The sequence below is a fragment of the Metopolophium dirhodum genome, chromosome 1 (assembly GCF_019925205.1).
Source record: "Metopolophium dirhodum isolate CAU chromosome 1, ASM1992520v1, whole genome shotgun sequence".
Classification (NCBI taxonomy): domain Eukaryota; kingdom Metazoa; phylum Arthropoda; class Insecta; order Hemiptera; family Aphididae; genus Metopolophium; species Metopolophium dirhodum.
The window spans coordinates 87,754,903-87,782,273 of NC_083560.1; the positions used below are offsets into that span (position 1 = coordinate 87,754,903).

At 30.9% G+C, this 27,371-nt stretch overlaps 3 protein-coding genes and 1 long non-coding RNA gene across 4 annotated transcripts in view; 1 reads left to right on the top strand and 3 right to left on the bottom strand.

Annotated features, from left to right (window-relative positions):
* Window positions 1-789: 789 nt before the first annotated feature.
* On the top strand, window positions 790-5,396 carry LOC132943716 (zinc finger MYM-type protein 1-like). The gene is made up of 3 exons (XM_061012780.1): window positions 790-1,017; window positions 2,721-3,367; window positions 3,452-5,396. Exons 1-3 carry the CDS (start codon window positions 790-792, stop codon window positions 5,394-5,396), a joined length of 2,820 nt encoding a protein of 939 aa, XP_060868763.1.
* A 3,236-nt stretch (window positions 5,397-8,632) lies between these two features.
* LOC132936459 (uncharacterized) lies at window positions 8,633-17,046 on the bottom strand. The gene is made up of 6 exons (XR_009663466.1): window positions 17,020-17,046; window positions 14,901-14,939; window positions 14,614-14,655; window positions 14,515-14,535; window positions 13,583-13,639; window positions 8,633-9,020 (listed from the first exon to the last, which is right to left on the bottom strand). It is a non-coding gene; the product is annotated as an uncharacterized LOC132936459 (long non-coding RNA).
* A 171-nt stretch (window positions 17,047-17,217) lies between these two features.
* Window positions 17,218-27,371, bottom strand: part of LOC132943725 (uncharacterized) — a 38,851-nt gene continuing 28,697 nt past the window's right edge. Inside the window, exons 10-14 of the mRNA XM_061012795.1 lie at window positions 26,315-26,338; window positions 21,822-21,839; window positions 18,205-18,228; window positions 17,527-17,548; window positions 17,218-17,281 (exon numbers count right to left, since the gene is read on the bottom strand). Of these exons, the coding sequence (XP_060868778.1) occupies window positions 17,218-17,281; window positions 17,527-17,548; window positions 18,205-18,228; window positions 21,822-21,839; window positions 26,315-26,338 (152 nt within the window). The remainder of the gene's footprint in view (window positions 17,282-17,526; window positions 17,549-18,204; window positions 18,229-21,821; window positions 21,840-26,314; window positions 26,339-27,371) is intronic.
* LOC132936219 (uncharacterized) lies at window positions 23,116-26,133 on the bottom strand. The gene is made up of 3 exons (XM_061002909.1): window positions 25,799-26,133; window positions 23,202-24,244; window positions 23,116-23,129 (listed from the first exon to the last, which is right to left on the bottom strand). The coding sequence occupies exons 1-3, from the start codon at window positions 26,131-26,133 to the stop codon at window positions 23,125-23,127; spliced, it is 1,383 nt and encodes a 460-aa protein (XP_060858892.1). The 3' UTR covers window positions 23,116-23,124.

The following is a 27,371-nucleotide window of genomic DNA, read 5'->3' on the forward strand; positions in this document are numbered from 1 at the left end:
TTTGTTCGCCCGACCACGCCGACTACCGCCCGACCGACTACGAATCGCACGTCAAGAGTTCGACTTCATGCTGCAGAAAGGCATCTGCAGGCCGTCATCGAGTTCATGGGCCAGTCCACTCTTACTGGTGCCTAAAAAAGATGGTACGTTCCGACCCTGTGGTGACTATCGCCGACTCAACGCCGTTACAGTCGCTGACCGATACCCGTTGCCACACCTACACGACTTCACGGCAAACCTCGCCGGGAAAACTGTTTTCACAAAGCTCGATCTGGTGCGGGCATATCACCAAGTTCCTATCGCCCCGAACGACGTACACAAGACCGGGGTCACGACACCGTTCGGTTTGTTTGAGATTCCCGTCATGTGTTTTGGACTTCGCAACGCTCCGCAAACGTTTCAACGCGTTATCAACGATATACTGCGCGGACTGGATTTCGTGTTCGCGTATATCGACGACGTGTTAATCGCCTCACGCGATGAGGCCGAACACACCAAGCACGTCCGTACCGTTCTCGAACTTTTTCAAAAATACGGTATCGCAATCAGTCCGGCGAAGTGCGTTTTTGCGACCGACACTATGTCATTTCTCAGACACGTTATCGACAAAGACGCTTGCCGACCGAACGCCGAACGCGTTACCGCGATACACGAGTGGACCCAACCGAACACAAAAAAAGAGCTCCAACGATTTTTGGGTTCGATAAATTTTTACCACCGATTCATCCCGAAAGCCGCCAAAAATACAAGCCCCCCTGAATAGCCTCGTGTCGCAAATCAAAAGTCGCGATGGACCTTTGCGATGGACCGCCGACACCCGAGCCGCGTTCAATGCGTGTCGTCAAGCCCTCGCCGACACCGCGAAACTCGCGCATCTTGAATAGAACGCCCCCCTACGTCTCAACACCGACGCATCTAACGTGGCAGTGGGCGCCGTTCTTGAACAACACGTCAACAACCAGTGGCAGCCCCTCGGTTTTTTCTCAAAAAAGCTCTCACCCACCGAACAGAGATACAGTACGTACGACCGGGAACTGCTCGCTGCCTTTTTGGGCACACGTCACTTCATCCACATGATCGAGGGACGCAAAACAACGTTACGTACGGATCACAAGCCGCTTACGTACATGTTCACGCTCAAGTCCCGAAAAAACGATCGACCGGCAAGTGCGTCAAATTTCGTTCCTGTCGCAGCACATACACGACCAGGGCCGTAGCAAGGGGGGGGGGGGGGGCAAGAGGTGCCTACGCACCGGGCGCAATTCCTGGGAGGGCGCAAAAAATGAAAAAATTTGCATTTTCTCGGGAGGGCGCAAAAATTATAAATTTTAATTTTATGTTAAAAATTACAGCGGTCAGTGTTGTATATTTTATTTACAAAAACTTCAACGTCCTTGAGGTATATTAATTGAAGCATAGTTGAAAATAATATCTAATAATTATTATATATTTTATATAAAAGTATAAAACCAATAATAGTTAGTAAATACAATCTATCAATGTACAGGAAGACCGAAGACCTTACACTTAAGAAATAATTCTTAATAATTGATTAAAAATAATTACTATTTTATGGAAATGTGGAATTACCAATTATGTTTGCGTTGTCGCCGAGCATTTCATCTATTCTTATTTCTTATACATCTTATAATATATCTATTATTATTTATTATTAATATTGTTATGATTATGTCACGTGATTACGTGATTGCGAATCGATGCGTCCGTCGCAATGTTTACAAGTTTTGTATTTATTATTATTTTTAATCATATGCGATATGCGCGAGCGCGCCAATTGCCAGTATTTATTTATTATTCGTCGTCAAATCGTCTCGTTTACGTACTTTTTTTGTAATATTATCTTTGTTGGGCGCTATTTCCCGTGTTAAACGTAATATTTTTTACAAATTATTAATTATAATATCGTGTCCGCAGTAGATCACTGTTAATTATATTTTAATATTTTATATTAGCAGCAGGTGGCCAGCAGGCATAGCCAAATTGTGAGTTTATTTAATACATTTATTTATTATTACTTTTTCTCAACAGCTCAAATAGCTGTATATTTATTATTTATTTATGGTATTGGTAAAAGGGCCGTAATCTATTGTTTTCTGTATTATCTATTTGTTGCTGTGAACTTTTTCCATACAGTTTATTCGAGATATTTAGTATATACACCATTACACATCGACACCATACCCAATAATTAACAGGTCGATCGGTGTGTAAGTAGCGTTAGTGCGTTACGAAGTATTTCGGTCACTGGGCGCGCGTACTAAAACTGTATGCTCCCGACGGGTACAAATTTCAAAATTATGTTAATACATTTAATAATATAAGTTGTTAAAATATTATTATATAAAATATTAAATTTGTTTTATTTATATATGTATATCATCTTACCCCGGGGAAATGTCAACTTACTCCAGCACATGGGTAAGATGACGAATTTTGTTTTTTTTACTTAAAAAAAAATTGGTTTAAAAACAAATTTTGACACTGATATTTTTTTTACAACTTTTCCACAAGTTAAATTACAAATTGGTGTAGAATTTGGACTTGAGCGATAATAATTAATCATTTGAGAATACTTCAAACTTTAGATTCGTCTACTTGCCCGGGTTATAGCTACTTTTTTTTCACAACAATTTGTTAAGCCTTCATAATTAAGAAATTGTTACTTTTAAATATTAATAGCTGTGTAATTTTTAAAAAAGGGTCCAAAAACATTTAAATATGGCTCCAAAATTATCCGGTGCAGCTTTCAAAAAATTAAGAGAAAAAAAAAAAGAAACTCAAGAATCACTTTCAAAAACAATGATACCTGGCTATCTAAACCTAAAGTAGATCTACCATTAAACCACTTAGACCCAGATAATCATATTTCTTTACCTATCTCTTCTAAATTAGTAGAACTAGAAGAAAATCAAGTAGAAAAACTTCAAACACTTGTGGACTATCCTCATAATATCAAAGACCCAAAACAAAAAAAAAATTTAGATTTGGAAGTTGAAGTTCAAAACAAAACTTCTGAAGTTATATTTTTAAATCCCGCCACTAAACAAACCGATGGTAATAATGACATTCAATTTTTATCTGATGCAATATCACAACCTGAACCTACTCCTCTTATTTCACTCCTAGAATCACCATGTGAAATTAAATTGTCAGAAAATTTTGATTTCGAAGATCCAGTTACTTGGCCATTAATTAATGATAAATTTCGTAAATTCATAGTAGAACACGGTCCAAAGTTAGAAACTTACAAAAACTACAATTTTCCACTTGATGAAACTAGTAGACATTTTCATGAAAAATGGCTTTTCAGGACTTTACCAAATGGAGAAGAAGTAAGACGTGCTTGGTTACTTTATAGTAAACAAAAAAATGTATTGTTTTGTTTTCCATGTGTTATTTTTTCTATTGAAAATACTCAATATTTTTCAAGCATTTCTTTGGGATTCAACAATTGGAAAAAATTAAATCCGAAAATTTCGGATCACGAGAAAAGTCCTTCACACAAAGAGAGTGTATTTAAATGGAAGGAATTTGAAAAAAGACTTCATGGTGGCAAGACCATTGATTGCACTTTACAGAATGCAATAAAATCTGAAAAAGAAAAGTGGAAAGCTATTTTAAAAATTTTGTTTGACGTTATTTTATTTTGTGCGAAAAATAATCTCGCTCTTAGAGGTACTGATGAACGAATTGGAAAACCTAATTGTGGTATATTTTTGAGTACACTTGAATTGTTAAGTCATTATAATCCAATTTTGGCAAAGCATATTGAAGAAGTAAACGCTAAGAATAATGTTATCAGCTATTTTTCTCCTCAAATTCAAAACGAAATAATTTCACTACTTGGAAAATCAACTAGGGAAAAACTGTTAAATCGTGTTAAAGAATCAAAATATTATTCAGTTATGTTTGATTGTACACCTGATGTGTCTCACAAAGAGCAAATGTCCCAGGTTTTAAGATACGTGTACATTTCTAACGGCACTGTTTCAGTTGAAGAAACTTTTATAGACTTTATGGAAAGTCACGAAAAAACTGGCGAAGGATTATCTTTAGAAATCATAGAAAAATTAAATAAAGATGATTTAAAACTAAGCAATTGTAGAGGACAGAGTTATGACAATGCTTCCAACATGTCTGGAAAGTATAAAGGTGTAAAAACACGTATTATGCAAATTAATAATTTAGCTGTATATGTACCATGTAATGCTCATAGCTTGAATTTAGTTGGCGATGATGCCGCTAAAGTATGTGTACGTATGATAACGTTCTTTGACACAGTCCAACAAATTTTTATCTTTTTTTCATCCTCAACAAGCAGATGGACAACTTTAATGAAATGTATTAATATTTCATTAAAATGTACTAGTGCCACGCGGTGGTCTGCAAAACAAGATTCTGTATCAGCACTTAAACGTAATTTAAAAAATGTATATAATGTTCTAAAAGAAATGTCAGAAAACCCAAAGTTACCTAAAGAGGTAATTCTCGGAGCAACAAATCTTTTGAAACATCTTGATTTTAATTTTTTTTGCCTACTGGATTTATGGAATGAAATATTAACAACAATTAATCGCGTTAATTTAGCTTTACAAAAGAAAAGTTTAACGATTGATAGCGCAACCAAAATGGTTAAAGGTTTAATCTTATCAGTACAAACAATGCGAAATGAAGGAATTGAAAAAACAATTGAATTCAGTAAAGTGATTGCAAATGATCTCGGTATTAAAGCAAATTTTTCTGATAAGCGAAAGAGGAAAGTGAAAAAATTAGATTTCGAGATAATTGAAGATAATGTGCAAGTTTTATCTCAACAGAATGAATTTAAAAAAGATATTTTTGAAGTTTATGATCGAATTCTTACAGAGTTAAGCAATCGATTCGAAAATATGTCAGAAATTAATGAAAATTTTGGATTTTTGTATGGTAGTAGCTTGACGAACCACTCTATGGACTATATACAAAAATGTGCAGCTGACTTATCTCTGAAGTATAAAACCGATCTAAATTCTTCCGATTTTATCTCTGAAATAAAAGATTTTAAGTCTCAAGCATTTTCTCTTTTACCTGACTTAAGAGCCGCAACACCTTTAGCCCTACTACAATTAATTACAACATATTCTTTGCGTGCTGAATATCCAAATGTCGAAATAGCTTTACGCATATTTTTGACTTTGCCGATAACTGTGGCGACGTGTGAAAGATCATTCAGTAAGTTAAAGCTCATAAAAAACTATTTGAGGTCGACTATGGGACAAGATCGAATATCTGATATGGCTATTTTATCTATTGAACATACAGTGGTAAATACTTTAGATATAAACAAACTTATTGAAGACTTTGCTGGGAAAAAAGCTAGAAAAATTGCAATTTAAATGTTACTTATAAGTAAAAATAATATTATTATTTATTATGTTACATCAATGTTCTTATAATAATTATGTATATTTATATTTTAATAAGTTATTGATTTAAATAAAGTTAACATACGCTTACATAATTATAAGGCAAAATCATTATTTATATTGCATTTATAAATAATACACAGTGTTTAGTTTTTTTATAAATTAAAATACTTAAGGGCGCATTTTGAAGTTTCGCCCCGGGCGCAATATTCGGTTGCTACGGCCCTGTACACGACGTCGTACACATTCAAGGTACTGATAACGTCGTGCCAGACGCGCTATCACGGATCGAGATCGCCGAAACAGCTGACCTTCCGACGATGCAACAGTGGGCCGCTGATCAAGCCGCCGACCCGCAGCTGCAACAGCTTATCAGTGGTATCGCGACGAGCTCACTACGCTTGCAACCGCGCGTATCAGTCGACGGCGTAATGCCGTAATCTACGCGGATTATACGACCGGCAATGCGCGTTTGTTCGTACCGTCCGTACACCGCCTTCGAGTTTTTAACGCGCTACATGGTTTAGCGCACGGCGGAAACCGCGCCACGCTACGTCTGATCAGATCTCGATATAGCTGGCCGGACATGCACAAAGACATCACACGATGGACCCGGTGCTGCGAACCGTGTCAACGAACTAAGGTACATAAACACACCGTTTCCCCGATCACGCCTTTCACGCCGCCCGAACGACGTTTTGGACACATTCATGTCGACCTCGTCGGACCTCTGCCGCCGTCCATCTGCTTGTCATCAATGTTGAATTCATCAATTCATCCATCTATATGGAAATTTATTACTGCACTACAAAAAGAAGAACGTGTCAATCGATTGAAAGTTGAACAATTAGTTGCAGGAAATCAACTACCGTCAAAAAAAAAAATACAATGATCGAGCAAAAAAACTTAAAAATATATGCAGTGATTATAATAATAGAAGTATAAAAGATTATTTACGAGGGGTTGCGCATAATTTTCAACTGCAAGTTTAATTTTTTTATTGGGCACTATTATATTATATTTTTAATTATTGAGAACTTTGTTAAAGTTTGTTTCTGAAAACCTATTATTATTATTATTATTTAAATTATTGTGATAAATTATTTGAGAATTATTTATTAGGTCTTATATTTAATAAGAATTAAAAAAATTAAAAAAAAACATTAAAAATCATGACACCACCAATTGTCGTACACTATCAATTGTTTATACTACGCGCGATCTATTGCCAACTATCTATTGTCGCGCTATCAATTGACCAATATCAATTGACATAGATCCTTCTAGTTTATACTCATACGGTGCATAATAAATCAATCAATTTTATCATTCAATATTAATAAATCAATATTTTCAGTATAATATACAAAAATATAAGTCATTTAATTTAAATTAAAATATTATGATTAATAATTGTTTTTTTTTTGTAGAGCATATTTTAGCAAAACTGTAGGTATACATACATTATTGGTCTTGAGGGCATATAATTGTCAGCCCTAGTGATTGTACCTTTTGATGACTACCTACAGTAACTTATTGTCAAAATGTTATTTGATAAGACGTAATTGGACCATTACTGTCACTAGTCACGTGTATTCACCGCTGGGTACAACCTACGCCGAATTAAGCTGATCCATAATTAGATTGAACATAATAATTTATTTGAAGATAAAACTCAATCGTTATTCCAGACTTGTGAGTTGTTAATAAAATATATGTTATTTATATTATACAACTTTAAATGTTTAAATTGTAATAATAAGTTTCTAATTAATAATTTTTAATATAATATAGGTAGGTAATATTAATAGGCCAAAATCTCACATCATTTATCAGTCTCCCAAATACTATATATGCCACATATTATAGCTTTTATAACCTCTAAATTATAGTAAAATTAATAATTTTACATATAAATAACACAATAGTTTCTTTAAATTAAGTTGTACATATCAATAGGTTATAGAAATGTGATGATTTTGTTGGTGTTGTCTAGGATTTGGCTGAAGGCTTCGAAGAAATTATAATGCATTTCTAGGCTTATTCTGGTATCTATATGGTTTCGACAGTAGACAAGGAGGTGCCCCAAATCGGTACTAAGTTCTCGCTACATAAGATGACTTAAATTAAAGCACACTTCCAAATAAGACCCAAATTAACATTCATCTAATTTAAATACCAAAAATCTAGTCCTTTACGTTAACAGATTCAACTCTTCTCTTCAACTTTTATAAGAGGTTTTTTGCTCTAAAACCAGTGAGTCAGCCGTGTTTTTGGAACTAAAAATATAAGTTTTTACTCACAGCCATGGGCTGTACGGTAATGCAAGGACGGTCGCGGGCATGTAATATATCCAACATAATTTTAGTGATTTGATTTTATTTCATTTCATGTAAATAACAATATTAATTATGAACATAATAGGTATATATAAAAATAATGCAACGACATGCGAAGCGCATACCGCCGATAACAGACCGGTTTTGACCTGCCGGCGGTGGGCGATCCTGGATGTCAGATCTAGGACGGGACAAACGCTGCCGCTAGAAAAGAAAGCAACACATGACGGCCGTAATTAAAATTTTTTTCTATAAATTATGCCAATTTTGTTCCAATAATACGGCTTACAGAATGGTTTAAGAGCAAAATACCTTTATTAAAAGTTGTAGAGAAGAGTTATATCGGGTGACGTATAAGACTCGATTTTCGATATTTCATTCTCAAAATCGATAAAATTGTTTTGCGTTTTCACTTTTTTTCACTTTTTTATTTGTGAATAAATAAAAAATTAAAATATCAAAAATTGAGTCTTATACGTCACCCGATATAACTCTCCTCTACAACTTTTAATTAAGGTATTTTGTTTTAAAACCATTCAGTAATTTCAAGCCGTATTATTATTATTGGAACAAAATTGCCATGTTTTGTACGGTATTTTCACCCGTGTAGCGTCCTCTTAACACACGCACATATATATATATTTGTATTAGCCCCATTCACCTAACACCCATTAAATCATGGCATATGTTTCGATAAATAATTAATAATTCCTAAAATTAATGTTAAGAACTATTTTCTTATTGATTACTTGTAGCGTCATGCTAAGTTGGTAAACTGGATAACCGTTTTTACACTATTTTATCTAAACTCTGTTTATTTTGTTAATTTAACTATTCATTTATTAGTTAGCAAGACAACTAGTAATGTTAATATGTTACACACCAGTATATTTTTTGTAAATTCATAAAAGTTATTATCCTATACATTAATGTTAATACATTTTCATACTTTATAATATGTACGTGTACCTATTCTAAACAACAATTTTAAATAAAATAAAATAATAATTTAAATGGACTGATTCACACTTGTAATATAATATTAGTATATAGCATAAGTTTCTTGGTTTTTGTAAATATTATACATTTTTAAAATATAGTGAAAGATCGTATTAAATTAAATAACATTTCTATAAAACTAACTAGTTTTTTATTTCTTATAAAAGAGGTCAATTGGTTACAGGTGTGCTATCTTGAATCGGTTCCGGATTGTAATATTTCCTGCACCACTTTGTTTTAGTCCAGTATTCCTCAGCTACAAATAATAATGATTTTAATGAAAATTTTTTTATTTTTTGCATCAAATTAAATTAATCAAATCATTTTTAAGCCATTTGCAAGGTTTTTATATAACTGAATTAGTTTAAAAATTAGAAAGAAGTGACAATGAACCTTGGACGTAATATCATATTCTTAGAATATCTTTGGTACTTTTTTAAATGATTACTGATTGTTTAGTTTTATGCCAGCACAATGAGAAGATTTGTATCCGTACAAATGCGAATTGAACAAAGTAATAAACTAAAACATGTTAGGTGTAATGTATAGTGCAATAGTAAAAATCTGTCTTTGGCCCCAGAAAAAAGGTAACTGTATATAAGGGTCGTTTTTCGTTATGAAATAATTCATTGTCGAATTCAAATTAAACACATATTTTACATTGACTTACTAAATGATGAGATACACTCAAAGTAAAAGTAGTGTTACCTACTTTCCTCTTTTTTTTTTGTTTCAAAATACTTTTTAAAACAGGAAAATGTTGTTACAATATTCAGGGTAGTTTCTGGTATAAATTATATGAATTGCCATTCGACTATATGCGAGTCTCCTCCGAACGCACCCTAAATTGTGTGGGAACGAAAAGAGTAGATACCTATTACAACTATACTAGCTACCTCCTAACGGGTAGGTAGCAATCTAGTAAATGTATAAGTGGTACCAAACATGTTCAAACATTATGTATCAAAATAAGTTTGTAATTTAATGGTCGTAATTAATGACTTTTGTTATATTTGATATTTGATACGATTATAATATTATTATCTATAATACACATAAACATCAAGGGCCTCCATTAGGAGGTGTAAGAAGGTGGCATGTCACCATCCTAGACAAATGCAAAATGATTCGTAATTTGTTGTTATTATAAATAATAAAATATTTTTTCTGATAATATTATAATACATGACATATTACATAAGGTACATCGTTAATCTATGTTGTGTATTTCTTTGTTGTTATCTTCTGTTATTAAATAAAATCAATTTGGTTGGTTCTTAGTTATTTTTTTAAGATATTGTCAACCCCCTAGGTTTTGATTGGTGGACGCCCTTGCTGTACATTAAGATGATATACTTTTTTGTGTAATGATAAGATATACATAATCAGTGGTGTAGTGGGGCGTATAACGAGTTTCAGTGATAGGGGGGTTAAGAAATTAACATAGGTAATCATAAAAAATTTAAATGTATAATCATATATTTTAGGAGTATGATTGTAAACTATAGAGGCTCAATTGCGGTAAGGTAGTAGTAAAGTGTATGTAATTCTAAATATATTATTGGTAATAACGTAGTATATATTAGAGTTGGGGGGAGGGGGGCGAAGCCGCCACACGTTTACATATCAAGCACATTAAAAAAATACATCACTGTACATAATATAATGCAAACCAGACCTGAGTCAGACTAATGTAAATAATATACGTGATCGAGTAACGTTTAGTTGATTTTCAACACTCGTTCTGCTTGTACGATATTATTTTTATAAATATTCTTTTAAAAAAGTTTTTAGAATGGATCAATGTGAAGTGCGAAACATGATTAGTGAAAAGGGCAAATGTGTTAAAATAATTAAATGCTTTAAATTTTGTTTTCAAAAAATGTTACCCTTCATCTAAGAACGGTGAAACTGTACTTCAAAAATATGTAAGGCTTATATAAAAGTAATCTTTGACGAAAGTAAGTTGAACCATAATAATCATGTAGCATTATCTGAACAAGTACTTAATAGGCAAGAAATTAGTAACTCTTTAAAAAGAAAAGCAGTAACTGAAACATTATCATGTAAAAGGCCTTCAAAGTATTACATGCAGAATAAATTTATTAAGATACCATAAAATAGATACTATATTACAACTACCAATGTGTGGTATCTCCTACTGAAGAATTCATGTTTTTATCTAAAAGTGGTTTGACATGAACAAGATGAATATTATTTATAATTAAATAATAGTTATTTTAATAATTTTAATTTAACTATTAATTCACTGTTACTAAAAAGTCATCTTAGATTCTTAGTCACTAAGGTAGCATTAAATTATACTTAATTTATAAACACATACACAACTATTATGGAACTTTGAGTTACAAAAGTCGACCAATTTTTTTGCATCTACACCGATGGTATTACATTATATTACAGTAGTAAGACGGACTACGCGACGTCGTGACATTATTAAAATCATTGGATTTCGAATAGGTAGGGATTTTATTTTAAGATAATGAAATATTATCTATATTACCTATAATGTTTGAAATAATTATTGTGTTCGCGCAAATGCGCAATATTCTATGTGTTCACTTTGTCGTTCAAATTACGGATCGGTTCGTATTATCGGCAGTTTCTTTTTTCAGTGCATACTAGTTGCCTCCCAAAATATGCGAATTGCCTCCCATCCTTTTCGCAAATAAAAAGGTTAATTTACACAAGTTGTCTCCGATGACCAGGTAGCTCATAATTATATACGGGTGGCCTCTCGAGAATTTTCAGACTAGTTGCCTCCCGTATAGAATTAAGTAAGTAGTGGTTCATTAACTTCACTAAACAGTTCAAAATAAATAGATCAATTTATAAAACTAATATAGTATACTTAATAATATGATATAATATTATGTATTGAAAAATAAACTCTTTTAAGTTCGCCTGTTTAACTATTCAATTATATGTTATTCGTTTTCCTTTTGGTTATACTTTGTAAAGGACTCCCGTCCGTTAAGCTAAGCTGAATAATGTTTATTCATTGTTGCTATTAAATAAATAAATGTAAGTATCAGACTTGGTGTATATGTTATGGGCCATGTAGGAAATCAGGAATTGTTATGCAATGGCCGAACATTTTGGGCAACGCAATAATACCATTTTAATACTCAATTTGTTCATACATTGGTAGGGCGTTGTACGAGATTGCCCGGACAAAGTTTGTAATATTTTTTTTTGATTGTAATATTTCATACACCACTTTGTTTTAGTCCAGTATTCCTTAGCTACAAACAATAATAATTTTAATAAAAAAATTTTTTTTTTTGCGTCAAATTAAATTAATCAAATCATTATTAAGCTATTTGCAAGGTTTTTATATAACTGAATTAGTTTAAAAATTAGAAAAAAGTGACAATGAACCTTGGACGTAACATCATATTCTTAGAATATCTTTGGTACTTTTTTATCTGGAAGTTAGGGGTTATATCCCCCACATTGTCTTTTTTTACCGACCTACAGAAAACAACATATTAGTTATTACGGCTGTTAAGAGTCTTTGACTTTTCTAAATTATTAATTGTATTCATTGAGTCAACAAGCTTGAAATTTAATACGAGGCTCCTAATATATTCTTACAATGGCAGTTGAAAAATATTTAAAAAAAAGTCTCAATTTTTATTATTAGAATTTAGTTCAAATTTTGATATATTACGTAAAAATCATGAAAATGTGCAAATTATTTTGAGTTAGATATTCATACAATTTTTTTTCTAACTATCTAATAATTGATAATTTAATAAAAGATTCCTCATAAGTTTGTCGACCTTTATCAAAAAAAAAAAAATGTTTACCGGAAAATCAAATTAAATTTTTATGAGAGTCTGAAGTTCAAATTTTAACATCATTGGATTCATTTGATTTCCCGTGTATCGATTTTCTTATATTGAATTTTTTTTTATTTAATATATATGATATATCAATACATTTTTATTTGTTTGATCAAAAATCGTGAAAATATAATACACAGCTCCTAATATATTTTTACAATAGCAGTTGAAATATATTAAAAACATATAAGCAAATTTTTTTTAAATATTTAAAGTTTTAATTTTGACAAAATTTATTAAACTTAAAATTTAAAAAGTGGGTAAGTGGATGTCACTCTGTTGTACTGTAGGTTACACGTGGGTCAATTTATAATGGATTGTATAAAACTTGAATTCAATGATATGATATCTTTGTATAAGAAAAATGATTCTTGGCGGAGATTCTTGTCAGTCTGGATATTTTATATTGTTATTATTTATTACCTATAGCCTTTAAGTTGAACTAATATTATAATATTATTATTTTTATTCGTTTCTATGGTGATGAACAAAGCGTTAGAAATTAAAATTATGTTTTTAGTGATTTTTCGTAATTTGTTGGTGGATTTTCTGTGGCTTTAAATTACTATTGAGTAATTTGAAAAAGAACCTCTTTAAAGTTCCATCTTGATTCAATTTGCTAAAATATAAGATACTATATGTTGAAATGAAAGCACTTCTTTTGGTAGAAATTTTGTATCCAGGGTAAAAAAAAATAAATAAATAAATACCATTGTAAAACCACAAGCTTCTAAAATGATTTTGTAGTTAAAATGTATATATATTAACAATATAAGTATAATATAAAATATCCTAAAGATGTGAGGCAATTCGTATATTTGGGAGGTTGTATGCACTGAAAATAGAAACGGATAAAAATTAAGAATTTAATAATTTATCATTATTTTAGTTATTAATTGAAAATAAATAAATATAATTATTAATTATAAGTTTGCACAATTATACAAACATTTATCCTGGCGTTGTAACTCTTCATACACCTTAATGAAGTAGCGTGTTTTATATTCTATAACAAAGAATATTGTTAAATTTTTTAATAATTTGAATTATAATATATTTTAACTTTAGGTGAACGACAATATATTTCAATATATACAATATATTTAAAATAGGTATTAGTTATGAATAAAGCAAGGATTATCATATATTAAAAGAACCAAATTATGTAAATATATTAAATAAAAAAAGGAAAACACAGGGGTGGAAATATCATATGTTCGATGTTCAAACGGGTGAGATCTGTCATGAAAAATATCCCATTTATTCCGCAATGGATATCTCCGATTGAATGTAGGTGGTTTAAATCAGTATTTGTATTTAATACACTGTGCATTTTATCTTTAACTGCCACTCCCAATGGTACTATCCCGTCCTGAACCGCGTCCTGAACGCATGTTTATGGATAATTATTTAAAATTATTATTACCGTGGACTAATATTGACAATCGTTTTTCTAGGTGATAAAACTCAATAATCTAACTTATGTCGACCATAAATTAAATTTCTTTAAATATATTAATTTGTGGACGTATACTATAGGAAACATGAAATTGTCACAAAATTAGAAAATTATGTATATTTAGTTTACAAATATAATCGTATTCCTATATTATTCAAATTGTGTAAATATGTAGGGAAAAATGAATTTATTAAAATGTAAAACTATGTAGGTAGTATTAAGTATTTATCATTTATTACTTATTTATTACTCATTTATTATATTATTTGACTTAAATGAATTTTAATTTAGAAAAAAATCATTATGATTTTTAATCAATATTATTAAATCACAGATCCAGAAAAATAACTGCCTATTAATTTTATGTTATGAATACATTTTTCAAATTTTTACTTTGGAAAAATTATGTAAAAATTATCTACCTGGCCATGACATCAAGTTTTCTGTAACGACAGCAAAAAGATTTTTTTTAATCTATCCCTAATCATCACAGTCTACATAATACAATATAATTAACATACTCATAATTTTTTTTTTGCCACTCTCAGTATAATTGAAAAAACCTACAACATAAAATAAAAAAGTGTAAATTATAAATATTGTTTAAGTCTTCAAAGCAACACGTGATAACTCAGACGATTGTAAAACATTTTTTTTGGCTGCAAAGTGAAAATTAAAAACTGGCTTTGTTTCTGTATTGAAATTTGTAGAAATGTGATCTGTATTAATGTTTATTAGTAAAGCATAATTAATTTAATTAATCGATTGAAGTTAAATAGGTACATGTATTCTATAATAATGTTCTTACTTAAATTATATGATATAATGACATTTTCGTATGGATTTTCTAAGAGATTTAATAAATACAAACTCGTATTAATATTTTATTACATATTATTTGTACTTATATTACTTTAAGATTTAAATTTTATATAATTTATTATTTATTATACAAACGCCAATCAGCTTTTACATATAAATAGTATGAAATAATACATATAAAGGTAATTATTATAATATCATAATGACATAAGTGTAATAGACAAAAAAAATGTTAATACATTTAAAATTAAACAAATCACATTCAAATTATAGCAATATATGTCCTTCATATCAACATCATTATCATTTAAGCTACGGATGCTTCTAACAAAAGGATCATTCGATAAAAAGTTAGAATGGAAAGTTATGATGTGAAAGGTGTCAGGGGATCTAGTATGGACGGCTGAAACTCTATGATAAGCCAAAGCCATGCTCAAGGAGATGTGGTGCATTGGTATTACTCTGAATTAATTTTAATAAAAAATTGTGATCAGCCCTTAGACGCCTCTCCTAGAGAGAACAAAGATTTAGCGTATTCATGACTGGTAGATAAAAAAATTAAGGATGATCAATTTTTAGTAAGAAGTGAATCTGCACTCGTACAACTAATTTTATTTTAATTCGGAAATAAGGATTCCAAATTATCAAGTCATAGGTAGTCAAGAATTTAACGGCGATAAAACACACACAAAAGAAAAAAGTCAGGTTGCAGGTAGATTGAAACTCAAATGTTCTATAGACACTAACGCGATCGGTAACGGGAATACCCGAAATACCCCATGCAATTTTACATAAGTAGATTAGCTTTGTTTTTATTTTTCAAGAACTTTATAAGTACTTATTTTTTATTAACAAAAGTGGTTCTAAAATCTTCAGCAGACTGTCAGATAAAACAGTAAAAAATTTGGTGACGATACGTTGTGGATTTGTATGCATTACAAAAAATCGGGACATGCTTTAGTATAGATAAGGGTAACACATTGAAGAAGTTTCTGATTTGAATTTCAGCGCAGAAGAAAATGGACAAACAATGATCATATCTCCAATCAAAACCTTAATACTTAGCCTTATTTTCTTATTTCTTAGGCTTTAGCTGAGTCCAGATTAATAACCCCTCGTTGGCATCGCTGCAAAAACATGTATTTAATTTCATCTTCAACTATATTGTTCCTAGATAAGCGCATCCTCTTGGTACTATTTGTGGAGCGCCCAAGGTTTAATTTCCTCTTTTTATTTTAATAAAATTCTTAAAATTAACAACTAAAATCATAACCATTAGCAACCTTACAATAAACAAAATTATATTATTATTTAGTTTATTTTTTTCCTGGACAGATAGCACCACTGATTTATATTTGACATCCAGATTTTCTACTTTCCCGGTGGATTTTCCTAAAATGTGCTTTCAAAAAAACCTTGTCCTAGTAGTTGCAAACACTACAAAAAAAGAATCATCCAGATCTGTCAAGCCGTTTCGGCAACCCATGACAAAGATTTATATTACGCTTTTATAGTACAGATTATTATTTTTTTTTTGAATGTTCAACGGTAGTGCTTCGATATGTACGTCAAGTTCAAAACGGAGCGTCTCAATTTCGTTCATTTCTATCAGTGGAAGTTACGATCAGACGAGTACATCCACTTACGTGCCGCCAACGCAACTGAAGAAGGTGCGGCCAAAATTGGTCGCTTGACTATTCTCTCAGCTTGTTAGAAGACGAGAGAAGACGAGCTGGCTGAAAAAGTCCTAACAAATGTAGTTCCAAGATCCTTTTAAAATATACACATTTGATTTAATTTACACCAGTCTATATAATATTTCTTTCAAGATAATTAGTTATGTGTAGTTCATCTATTGTTAAACTATATGTTAATACAATTGTAATTAGGTTCATTATAACTGTCAAAAATAATATTTTTAAGATAAACCTTGAGGGCAAGTCACTTAAAAAATATGTTCAAAGAGTCTAAGGAACATAACATGAAATGACGTGAGGAGGGTGGCCCACCAGTGTGGATACACTCTGACTTTGGGTATTTTGATAAGTTACATAATATTTTATATTAAAATAAAAAATGTATTTTTAACGTCTATTATAATATACCTTTAGTAAATGTTTGAGATATTGTAGCTGTTTAAAGAATAATATTTCACAAATTTAATATTTACATCACCATAATTCTTAATGTTTCAATTTATCACTGATAAAGTCCCGGATCTCTTAAACATTTGTGGCAAGACTCTACTTTAGATTTTATAAACATTTAATAGAATTACAATGATCTTCAAAACTATTGCATTCTTATATAGGTAGATTTGTTGTATCGTACCAATGATTAAAAGTCACAGAATCAAATTTTAAATATCTAAAAATTGAAAATGAATAGAGGATAGCATTATAGATAAAACCTTAGTAATACTTTTAAATTTTAAATTTTTATAGAACGCAAAAAATGGGGGAAAACTAAATGTATGTATTACGATGATAGCTAGGTAATTATTAATTTCTGAGGCAATCGCCTGCTGATTATAAATGTTTTATCGATTTATAGGTATAAGATTTTTTTTTTTAATAAATTTGTCATTTATTATATTAATAATTATAATATACTTGCAGTCATATTCGATACTTCCTGTTTAAAAATTAAAAATTGTACAAAATATGTAATATTGACGGTTAAATTATTATTAATGAATTATATTTTAAACAATTAAAATAAACGCGTTAAAACTTTTATAATACAGTTTGATCAATATAATGTTCATCTTTCACTCATAAAAATTGAGCATAGTCCCAGGTTGGATTTAGTAGATGGTGTTTTTTTAACATGGTTAACATGCTTCTTACTATCTAAACTTACTCAGTTTACATATTGAATCTTAAGATACCTTTTTGATTTTTTACCAACTCTTTAAAATGTGAATATCGGAGAATCCATTCTTATTGCACATTTAGATCATTTGAGGAACCATTTTTACAAAATTAAAGTTCTTTTGTTTTGTAGTTTTAGATGTAAAGACTGACCGTATATTTTGTGTACCTATGTGTGTGTTCTTACAATAAATAAAATTGAAAGAAGATAGGTTAATGGAAAATCTCTTAGTAGACCATTAATATTTAAAATGTTGTAAAACATTAATATATAGGAGAAAACGAAATTTATGAGTTACAATGTTAGCATCTTACAAATTTCTGAGGCAGTCCATAGTTATAACTATTTGATTCAGTTGTAAAAGATTTTTACATAATTTATAAATATACATAAATAAATAATAATAATATACTTGCCACCACCATTCCCATTTGGTAGTACTACAATTAAAAAAAATAATATTTTATAAATTTTATATTGACATAAACACAAAAAAAATATTATTAAAATATAATAAATCACTTTCTACATTTAATGAAATCTTATATAGATGCCTTATGAAAATCAATAAAAACAAAATAGAAGCCATGATAGTTAGTAAAGAAAGCAGAGCACCTATCGTTAACAACTTGATTATCAAAAAATTAATCAACTACAATAATACAAATATTAAGGAGTAGGTACATGAATCAATGACACCAGATGTTCAGTAGAAATGAAATATCGAATAGCGAATGCAAAAAGAATGTCTACTCAGAAATGACAACTACCTACTCATGAATAATAATCTTAGTCTAAGGACCTGGAAAAACTTTGTAAAAGTTACCTACATACGGAGTATTCTGTTGTATGGTAGAAACAAAAAACAGTTAGAGGCAATGGAAATATGGACCTGGAGAAGACTACTCCACAGTAGCTGGATTGAAAAAAAAAGCAATGCAGACATTTTTCAAACAATAAGGGAAATTAGAATATTAATATCTAGTATTAGATCGAGGAGTGGTCAACTTATGGCACAGCTAATAAAATGGGCGGATCCATTTTCCTCCAATATTTTAGCCATTATTGTAGTATTACATTCCGTATTTTACAGATGGAGATCCTAGCCTTATCCAGGGCTTGCTAACGTTATAATAACATTGTATTTGACAAATACGATTGAAATTTGTAAACGTAATTATAATGGAAAGCGATAATAAAAAATAATTGAATTCCACAAAACAAAACATAACAATAAATTAACAAAATATATTATCTATACTACTTTATAAAATGAAGTCGGTTTTTTTTAATTATTTGGGACGAAGCGTCAATGTCTCAAAAAACTTCAATTGAAGCTTTAGATAGAACGATGCGAGACTTATGCAATAATATTAGTCCTATGGGTGGCTGCACAGTATTGTGAGACTTCCGTCAGATCTTGCCTGTGATTGCACGAGGCACAAGAGCTGATGAAGTCAACGCGTCTTTGAAATGATCCTACTTATATAAAAATATTAGAACTTGAAACTAATATGAGAATATTATCTACCGGTCAAGATAATATAAATTTTGTCAAAGATTTAATTTTAATAGGCAATAGCGAATTTCAAACAACGAATGATAAAATAAATATTAAAAATTTCTGTAATTCAGTACCCATTATAACAAAATTGATTCAAAACGTGTACCTGAACATTCAAAATATATCTTCTAAATCACTGAAACGGTTTCAAGAAAGGGCTATTTGTCACCAATAAATGAGGAAGTCGACAAATTAAATGATTTGATTCTATCTAGGTTTGACGCACAATCACAAATGTACTATTCAGTTGATACAGTTTTAGAAAAGGAGGATGCAGTCCATTTCCAACACTAAATTTATTAACTCTTTAACGCCTTCTGGAGTCCCACCACATACACTGATTTTAAAAATAGGCGCACCTATTATTTTAATGAGAAATTTGAGTTCAACCACAATTTTTACTGGTACAAGACTACAAATCAAAAAATTGAGAAGTTCATTCTGCGAGTGCATATATCTAGCAAAACCACAGCCAATGAGGTGAGGCCTGTGAGTTTCGCTGGGCGTCGCGGGGTTGACAGACCACGGCGCTTGCCGAAGGCCAGGGCGTCCACGTCGCCGGTGGATGGATACTGACTTTGAAAAGTTTTCTAACACCGAGCCATTGTCCCATTTACGGTTGATTAAGTGAATCAACTGGGACACGAGATCCAATCACGGCGTCTCTGACGAACGTCTCGCTTGAATTGCGTGAGATGAGAATCACAGAAAGCCGTCGCTAGCTCCTATACGCTTAAGGTGACGCGTCGGGTGATTACTTCTCCGAACATCCCTCATGAGTACCTTGACCGATAGATGGTTCACATTATCTAAGTGCAAAGTTGTGTTCCTGGCGGGAGAGATCAAACCGAGTGGATGGGAAGGCGTACCACGCGAGTGCATAATCTTAACGGGTTGTGGTAATGAAAAAAACTGTTTTAATACCAAGAATACCAATTATATCCTCAGATTTACCTTTTAAGTTTAGACGTATTCAATTTCCCGTTAAATTAGCATTTGCAATGACTATACATAAAGCACAGAGACAAACACTTAACGTTGCTGGAAAAGATCTATGCGTTCAATGTTTTTCTCACAATCAACTTTACTATACGTCGCCCTGTCACGTGTGACATCCAAATTGAATTTGGTTTTTTTGCCCCGAATCCAGTAAAAGTTGATAACGTCGTTTACAAAGAATTTTTTTAAGTCTTTGAATTATCAAAATACTGGCATAATTCATATATTTTGTTCCATCCATAGTTATACTTACAACATTTACATACGCGAACTATAATTTTAGCATTACAATAAATCTATTGAATAAAAAAAATTTGCAATAAGCATAAATTTTTCTATTGACACAAACGATTTAACTTTTTTCAACATTATGAAGAATCCGCGGTGGCGACGCTAAATTTATATTGCTACATTACCACGGAAACGTGACTAAAAGTGGTCCAAAATTAAAATTATTATTTTACATTCAGAAAATAAAATAATAGCAAATTAATATCTAAGTAATCTTGCATTAGCGAAGCATTGGCAGGTCAGCTAATATATCATTAAACAAAACATAACGCAAAACTTAATTTATAAAATATCATTAAATGAAAAATAACGAAAATGTAAATTATAGAATATCATTGACCGAAAAATAACGCAAAACGAAATATTTTAAAATCTATTTATTTAAAAGGTCTATTGGTTTCGTAGAAATATTTTAAAATCTATTTATTTAAAAGGTCTATTGGTTTCGTAGAAATATTTATTTCATTCGACAATCTAAAAATTGATTATATTTTATTTCGTATCCGGGCCATTACCTATCCGAATAAGTTATTATTTTTAAATTTTATAGGTATTAACACTATTTTAAATAACGATAAATGCAAAACTGTGATAACGTTTTAATTCTGGATAACAATAAAAGCAAAAGTTGAACAAAGTTTTAATTGTAAATAACATATGACAGAATTTTTTTTTCAAATGCAAAAATTATTTATATTAACTAATTTATTATTATATTTATTTATTGAAGGAAAATGGACAGTGGAATTATCCATGGTATCTTGTTATTGGAGGAAAATAGCTACAGCTAATAAAATAAGATATTATGTTATAATATAATCTCCTCATGACCAACATAATTGTAGGAAGAATCAATAGATGAAAGGAAGAGGAAGACCGAAGACTTTCATAGGTTATACGGTTGAAATGGCTGAATGTAACGGGTACCTACATAATATTATGAAGGCTGATGAATTAAATAAAGAAGAATGGATGTTGATTAGATAGATAAATCGTTCATTAATGAAAAAGAAAAAAATAAGCAATACAAAAAGCGGGAAAGTAGGTAAAGGTATCAATTTATTATCGACAATAGTTAAAAAAAAACTAATAAATATCCAAATTATCTTATGCCTATAAATAGCTCAACATTTGTAAACAAATAGGTATTCGTTAGTTTAGTAATAATAATATACTTACATATAGTGGTTTCTATGTCTATTTAAAAAAAATATATGTTACAAATTTAATAGTGACATAAATACAGTTGGATTTTTATTAACCAATAATAATCTAAACATTAGAAATATTCATAATAGAACTTTTATAATTAAGGTTGTTTAATATTTTATTTATTTAAAGTTTAAACACCCCATAGGGGTAAATAGTTCAACTATAGTTTTACAATACATTTTACATCAAGGATCTAAATATTTAAACAAAGATAAAGTAGTTATAAAAAAGCAACAAATATATAACATACATTAAAGACCAACATGTAGGTACTAATTTTCATGTTAAATATAATATTTTTTTAATTTAAGTTATGAATCAAAAGAAAAATCAAAGTTAGGTACATTATTACATTATTTGCCGTCGACCGTTTTACGCGTCCGTCCATTGTCCAGACTCGTGTATTCTTTCGACGACGTCAGTGACAATATCGTTTTACTGCAGAGTGAGTTCTTACAAATAGCATTCCCGACGCGTCGGTCGTAAGTGTACCATTTTTGAATTATTCTGTGTTCAAATATTATTATATCGCCTTCGTTGCCACCATTAAGGGGATTCAGACTTGGGCATATTCGGACACCGGTAATCACTAATCAGCCGCAGACGAAGCGACGCGTGGTGTCTATAATATTATTGTCATATTATCGGAGGTCAGTAACCTGCCGGCTAACACCAGCTTTCAACGGTCCTTCATTACGACTGTCAACTACTGGAGTGGTCACACTGGCCCCTGCTTTAACCGCAACGTTATCACTTCTCGATTATCATCATAATTATAATCATCGGCTTATTGCCGTGTCAAAGTGTGATCTTGCTGTATTATTTATTATTTATTATTCTACATCATTATTATGTACTTGTAATATTTAACTGGACGCCAGCTTTATTTATTATTTTATACTATTGTACGGTATTTACACCGAGTATTTGTTCATTTATTTATATTATATTTATTGTTGCACGACGTTGCTTTAACCTACACACTTGTGTTATTAATTTCGGCTTGTTGCTTGTATGAAAGTTGCCAAATCTCTGGGGTGAACATTATTTTATAACTAGGGAGCGGATGTTTATGCTCCAAAAAATTATAAAATATGCATGCAATTATGCTCTTTAAAGTTTAAAAATATGCTTAGAATTTATTAAAAATATGCATCAAAAAAATTTTTATTTACAACTTATTTTGTTTATTAACAATTAAAAATATATAGGTATAAAATAATTATTCTTAAAATTAAAACTTAAAAAAGAACTGTTGGTAAATTTTTTGTTAATCTGAAAATAATAAAGATGGGTAGATATTAGAATCCAAGTACTAACTAAGCATTAAATAATTTTAAAATATACCTAGTAATTGGGAATTGCACTGGATGATCAATGTTTTCTTTAAATTATCAAAAGTAAATTTTCTTCTGTTATCCGATAGCAACATTTTGAATTTTGAAAAACTGCGTTCTACATCGGTAGATGAGACAGGAGCATATTTGAAACATGGTAGGTCTGACGTAGTTAGTTCTTCTTCCAAGTCTTGAATAGTAACATGATTTTTTCCTGCCAAAATGTTTGAAATTGTATTCAATTTCTTCAGTCCATGATTTTTATCATAAACGCTATCAAGTTTGGTTTGTATAGATTTTCCTACATTTCCTGGGACTTGAAAAATTTTAGCTTTAACTTCTTCGACTATTAAAATAGAATCTGTCAATAGGACGCCTTGTTTTTCCAAGCTAGTAATTTTATCCACTAAAAATCCGAAGTGTGTTTTAATGAAAATTAAATCATTTTTTATAGTTGGATCTTCCATCAACGATTTTGTAATATTAACGGAACTTGCATCATTTTTATCAAAGGTTTGCATAACTCTAAAAAATGTATCAAAGTGATCACAATAATATGCCGCTGCGTCCAACCATGTACCCCAACGTGTAATAATTGGTTGAGGTGGTAAAGAAATTTCAGGAGCAATAGTTTGAAAAGCATTTATTCTTGATGGAGCCTTTAAAAACACTTTTTTACCATTAGAAATTAAACTATCGACTTTTGAAAAATGTTTACGCACTTCCTCTGAAATACGATGCAACCCGTGTGCAACACAGGTGATATGAATCATTTTTGTGAATAACGATTGTAAAACTTTTACAGCCTTCACCATATACGGCGCAGCATCCGTGACAAATAATAAAACATTTTCCCGGCATATTTTATCTGGCCAAAGAAGTAAAAGAGAATCTTCAAACAACTTACATATGCCTTGATGATTGGCTTTCTCCAAAATTTCGGATGCAAGAAGAAATATTTGTCCTGGTTCATTTATCTCTAATGTCCCGATAATGACATTGGCAATATATCGACCCTCCACGTCAGTCGTTTCGTCAATGCTTATCCAAATTCTATTATTATTTACATAGTCACGGATTTTTTGAATTGTTTTATTATAAATTTCGGCCACATAATTTTTTCTTAATGTGGATTCGTCTGGAATATCATGCTTTATATATTTGCTTAAAAATTCACGAAAGGCTTTATTGTTAATTTTTTTTAATGGGATATTCGCACGTAAAAGCGAAGAACACAAATCCTCATAAAAAGGTAATTTTTTTGTAATATTTGAAACAAGTTGCTGTTTGTTAATTGTTGACAACGATTTATCTTTGGAATTTTTTATATGTTTATTTGTATTAATATGCTGAAGAACTAAAAAACGTCGATCACCGTTTACTGAAATATCGCACAATGTACAATATAAAACAATTCCATCGGTAGTAAAAAATTTAAATTCAGAAACAAAATTACGAAGTCTCGACGATTTGGAATTAATTTTCGGCATTTTTAAGTAAATAGGTATAAAACTTTATACAATATAGAAACACTTAGGACGAAAACGAAACTATAACACAACTGAAACGCAACACGAGTACACAGCACAACGAATGGTAGAACACAACTTCAATTAACGAAATTGTTCGATACCGACTCCGGCAATAACGGTGTTTTATATTTATTTTTGTCGCGGGACAATGTGGATAAGGCGATAACTTATCGAAGAAATTGAAATAATCGCTATTCCCGCCGCCGCCACCGCCGCCGGGAAGTTTTGAACTATTAATTACGCATGTCGAGTCCGTTAATATATTACTATAATATTAGTATATCACGAAAAACCTCAAATATGCACTAAAAACATGATAAATTTAAAAATATGATCAATCAAACAAAAAACGAACAAATATGCGAAAATATGCAAAATCAAATTGGTAAATTTGAATTCTTAAGGTGATGAAACAAATTTATATCTTACTCCGCATTGATTTAAATGTTACTAAAAAATATGATAAATGCATAAACATCCGCTCCCTATTTATAACCATCCTAGGCCAACCACCTTTGTTGCCGCCGCAACATAACAAATATAAGATTAAGCATAGAAATAAGATATCGGCCACGGGGGAACAGCTGGTCACACACACACACACACAATCACCGTTGTAATCATTGTTTATCGATATTGACGTGTGTGTTTGTGTGTGTGTCAATGACTAACAATATCGAATGGTTGGCTCGCGCTGCGCTTTAAGTGGACGGGCTATAATAATGAGCCACAAACTTTTTTTTTTATTTTTTATTTTTAATCTCGAATTAAAGAACTTATACAATCTATACTACAAAAAGGTACAAAAAGGTGTGTGTCAGAGTTTGTATCTGACGCTCAATGTTGATGTGTTAACATCTTTTACGCCTTATTTTGATCGGTTCAGATTTTTGGAATAAATAACTTTTTTCAACAAAATTTAAAAATATGTGTAACTTTATTTTCATTTATAATGTGTCAGGTAATTAAGATGATACAGATTTGGGTGAAATGGCTAATTGAGGTCCGGGTAATTTTGGGAATAAGGGATTCGTGATAGCTGAAATATGTTACATATTATGTTTGCAATGTATACAACCCCCGTTGGAAAACAACATCAATGGTTGTCCCATGTTGTGTTGTATGTTGAGTTCTGTTTGAGTTAATCTGTAATCCGAATTGGTCTTTCAAGAACTCAAGCAGTGGCTGTGCTTCAGAACCGTTGAAATTTTTGTTGAAATCTCTACTCCCAAGCATTGGTAAACTGTGATAGTTCTCCCCAAGGAGCGCTGATCCAGCTGGAGTATATGGAAGAAGTACAAAATGTATATACTTGCTTGACGACTGATGATGGTCATGTGTGGTATAATTGCAATGGTGCTGTTTTGGTTTTAGTAAATTGCAACTCCACCATGAGAACGACAGACTCATTTGAACTGGATGCAGCAGTCGAAATTTGCGAGTGATAACGGTTAATTTTCCAAAATAAGATCAAAATGTTAAAAAATTATCAAAATATGTTATTCTGCATATTTGACGCGCACTCAAAATCATTTAACATCTAAACCTTGTTCATTTTGGTTAGGTTATTAAAATTATTGTAAGTACTTGCCATTATATTTTTTTGTTATTTCTTCTGTAAGAAAAAAAAATATTTTACAAATTAGTTACCTAAAGAATGATATTAATACAAATAACCACGACTATACAATTATATTGTTAAGAACCCCTGAATACTGTTAGTTATATTATTCTATGGTTCTAGTAGTATTAATGTAAATTGCTGTTTAATAATGTTTCTTAATATTGTAGACTGATACGTGTGTGACACAGGCGAGTAGGACTCCCTTCTCCATACGACTGGTCTATGGAATCTGCTGAATAAACCCTTTTTGAACGGACGACCAGCTCATATGCGGGGCTCGCACACAGAGCAGTGAGTGTAGTGTTGGTGTCACAACAGACCATTACAGACCATTTTAGAGCATTTCATATAATTAAACGTTATTACAATTCAATAAAGAATATTATTTTGAGCCAAAGTAATTTAAACTCGTTTTATTTTATTTGTGCGGAATCGCTAAGTGCACGTCCATAACAATATAAAGATAAATTAATAATATTTAAACTATATAAATGCATACCTAAGAACATTTATAATACATTTTCTTCAAAATAATGTAGTATTTTTGTAGTATATTATTTATACACTATATCATATATTGATACACTATTTAATATCTAATATAATTATACAGTTTAAATAACAGTACAAATGACACATGATGGAATAAGATAAAAAGAAAGTCGCTTAATTAAAGTGATTATATTGCAAAAGTCACATGTGTTATCACGATGTCTCTTATCACAGCATGACATAATATTATAACATGATCTATATTATTTTACAATATTATGTATTTATTTGATGATTTGTTATATTTCCCTGGAACCTAATTGTAGGGTATACGATGATTTTGAAGGACCATTCGAAAGATTGAACTTCTAGTAAGCTTATCTACCGAAAATATTGAATGCGTCAAGGGTAGGCAACCAAAATTGCATGCATGATTAACGTTTCAGACAACGACCATATGACAGCACCTACTTCCAATATATGGGCAATTCAACACACAACCCAAAGATGTGATGGTGGGTAGCAATGACGC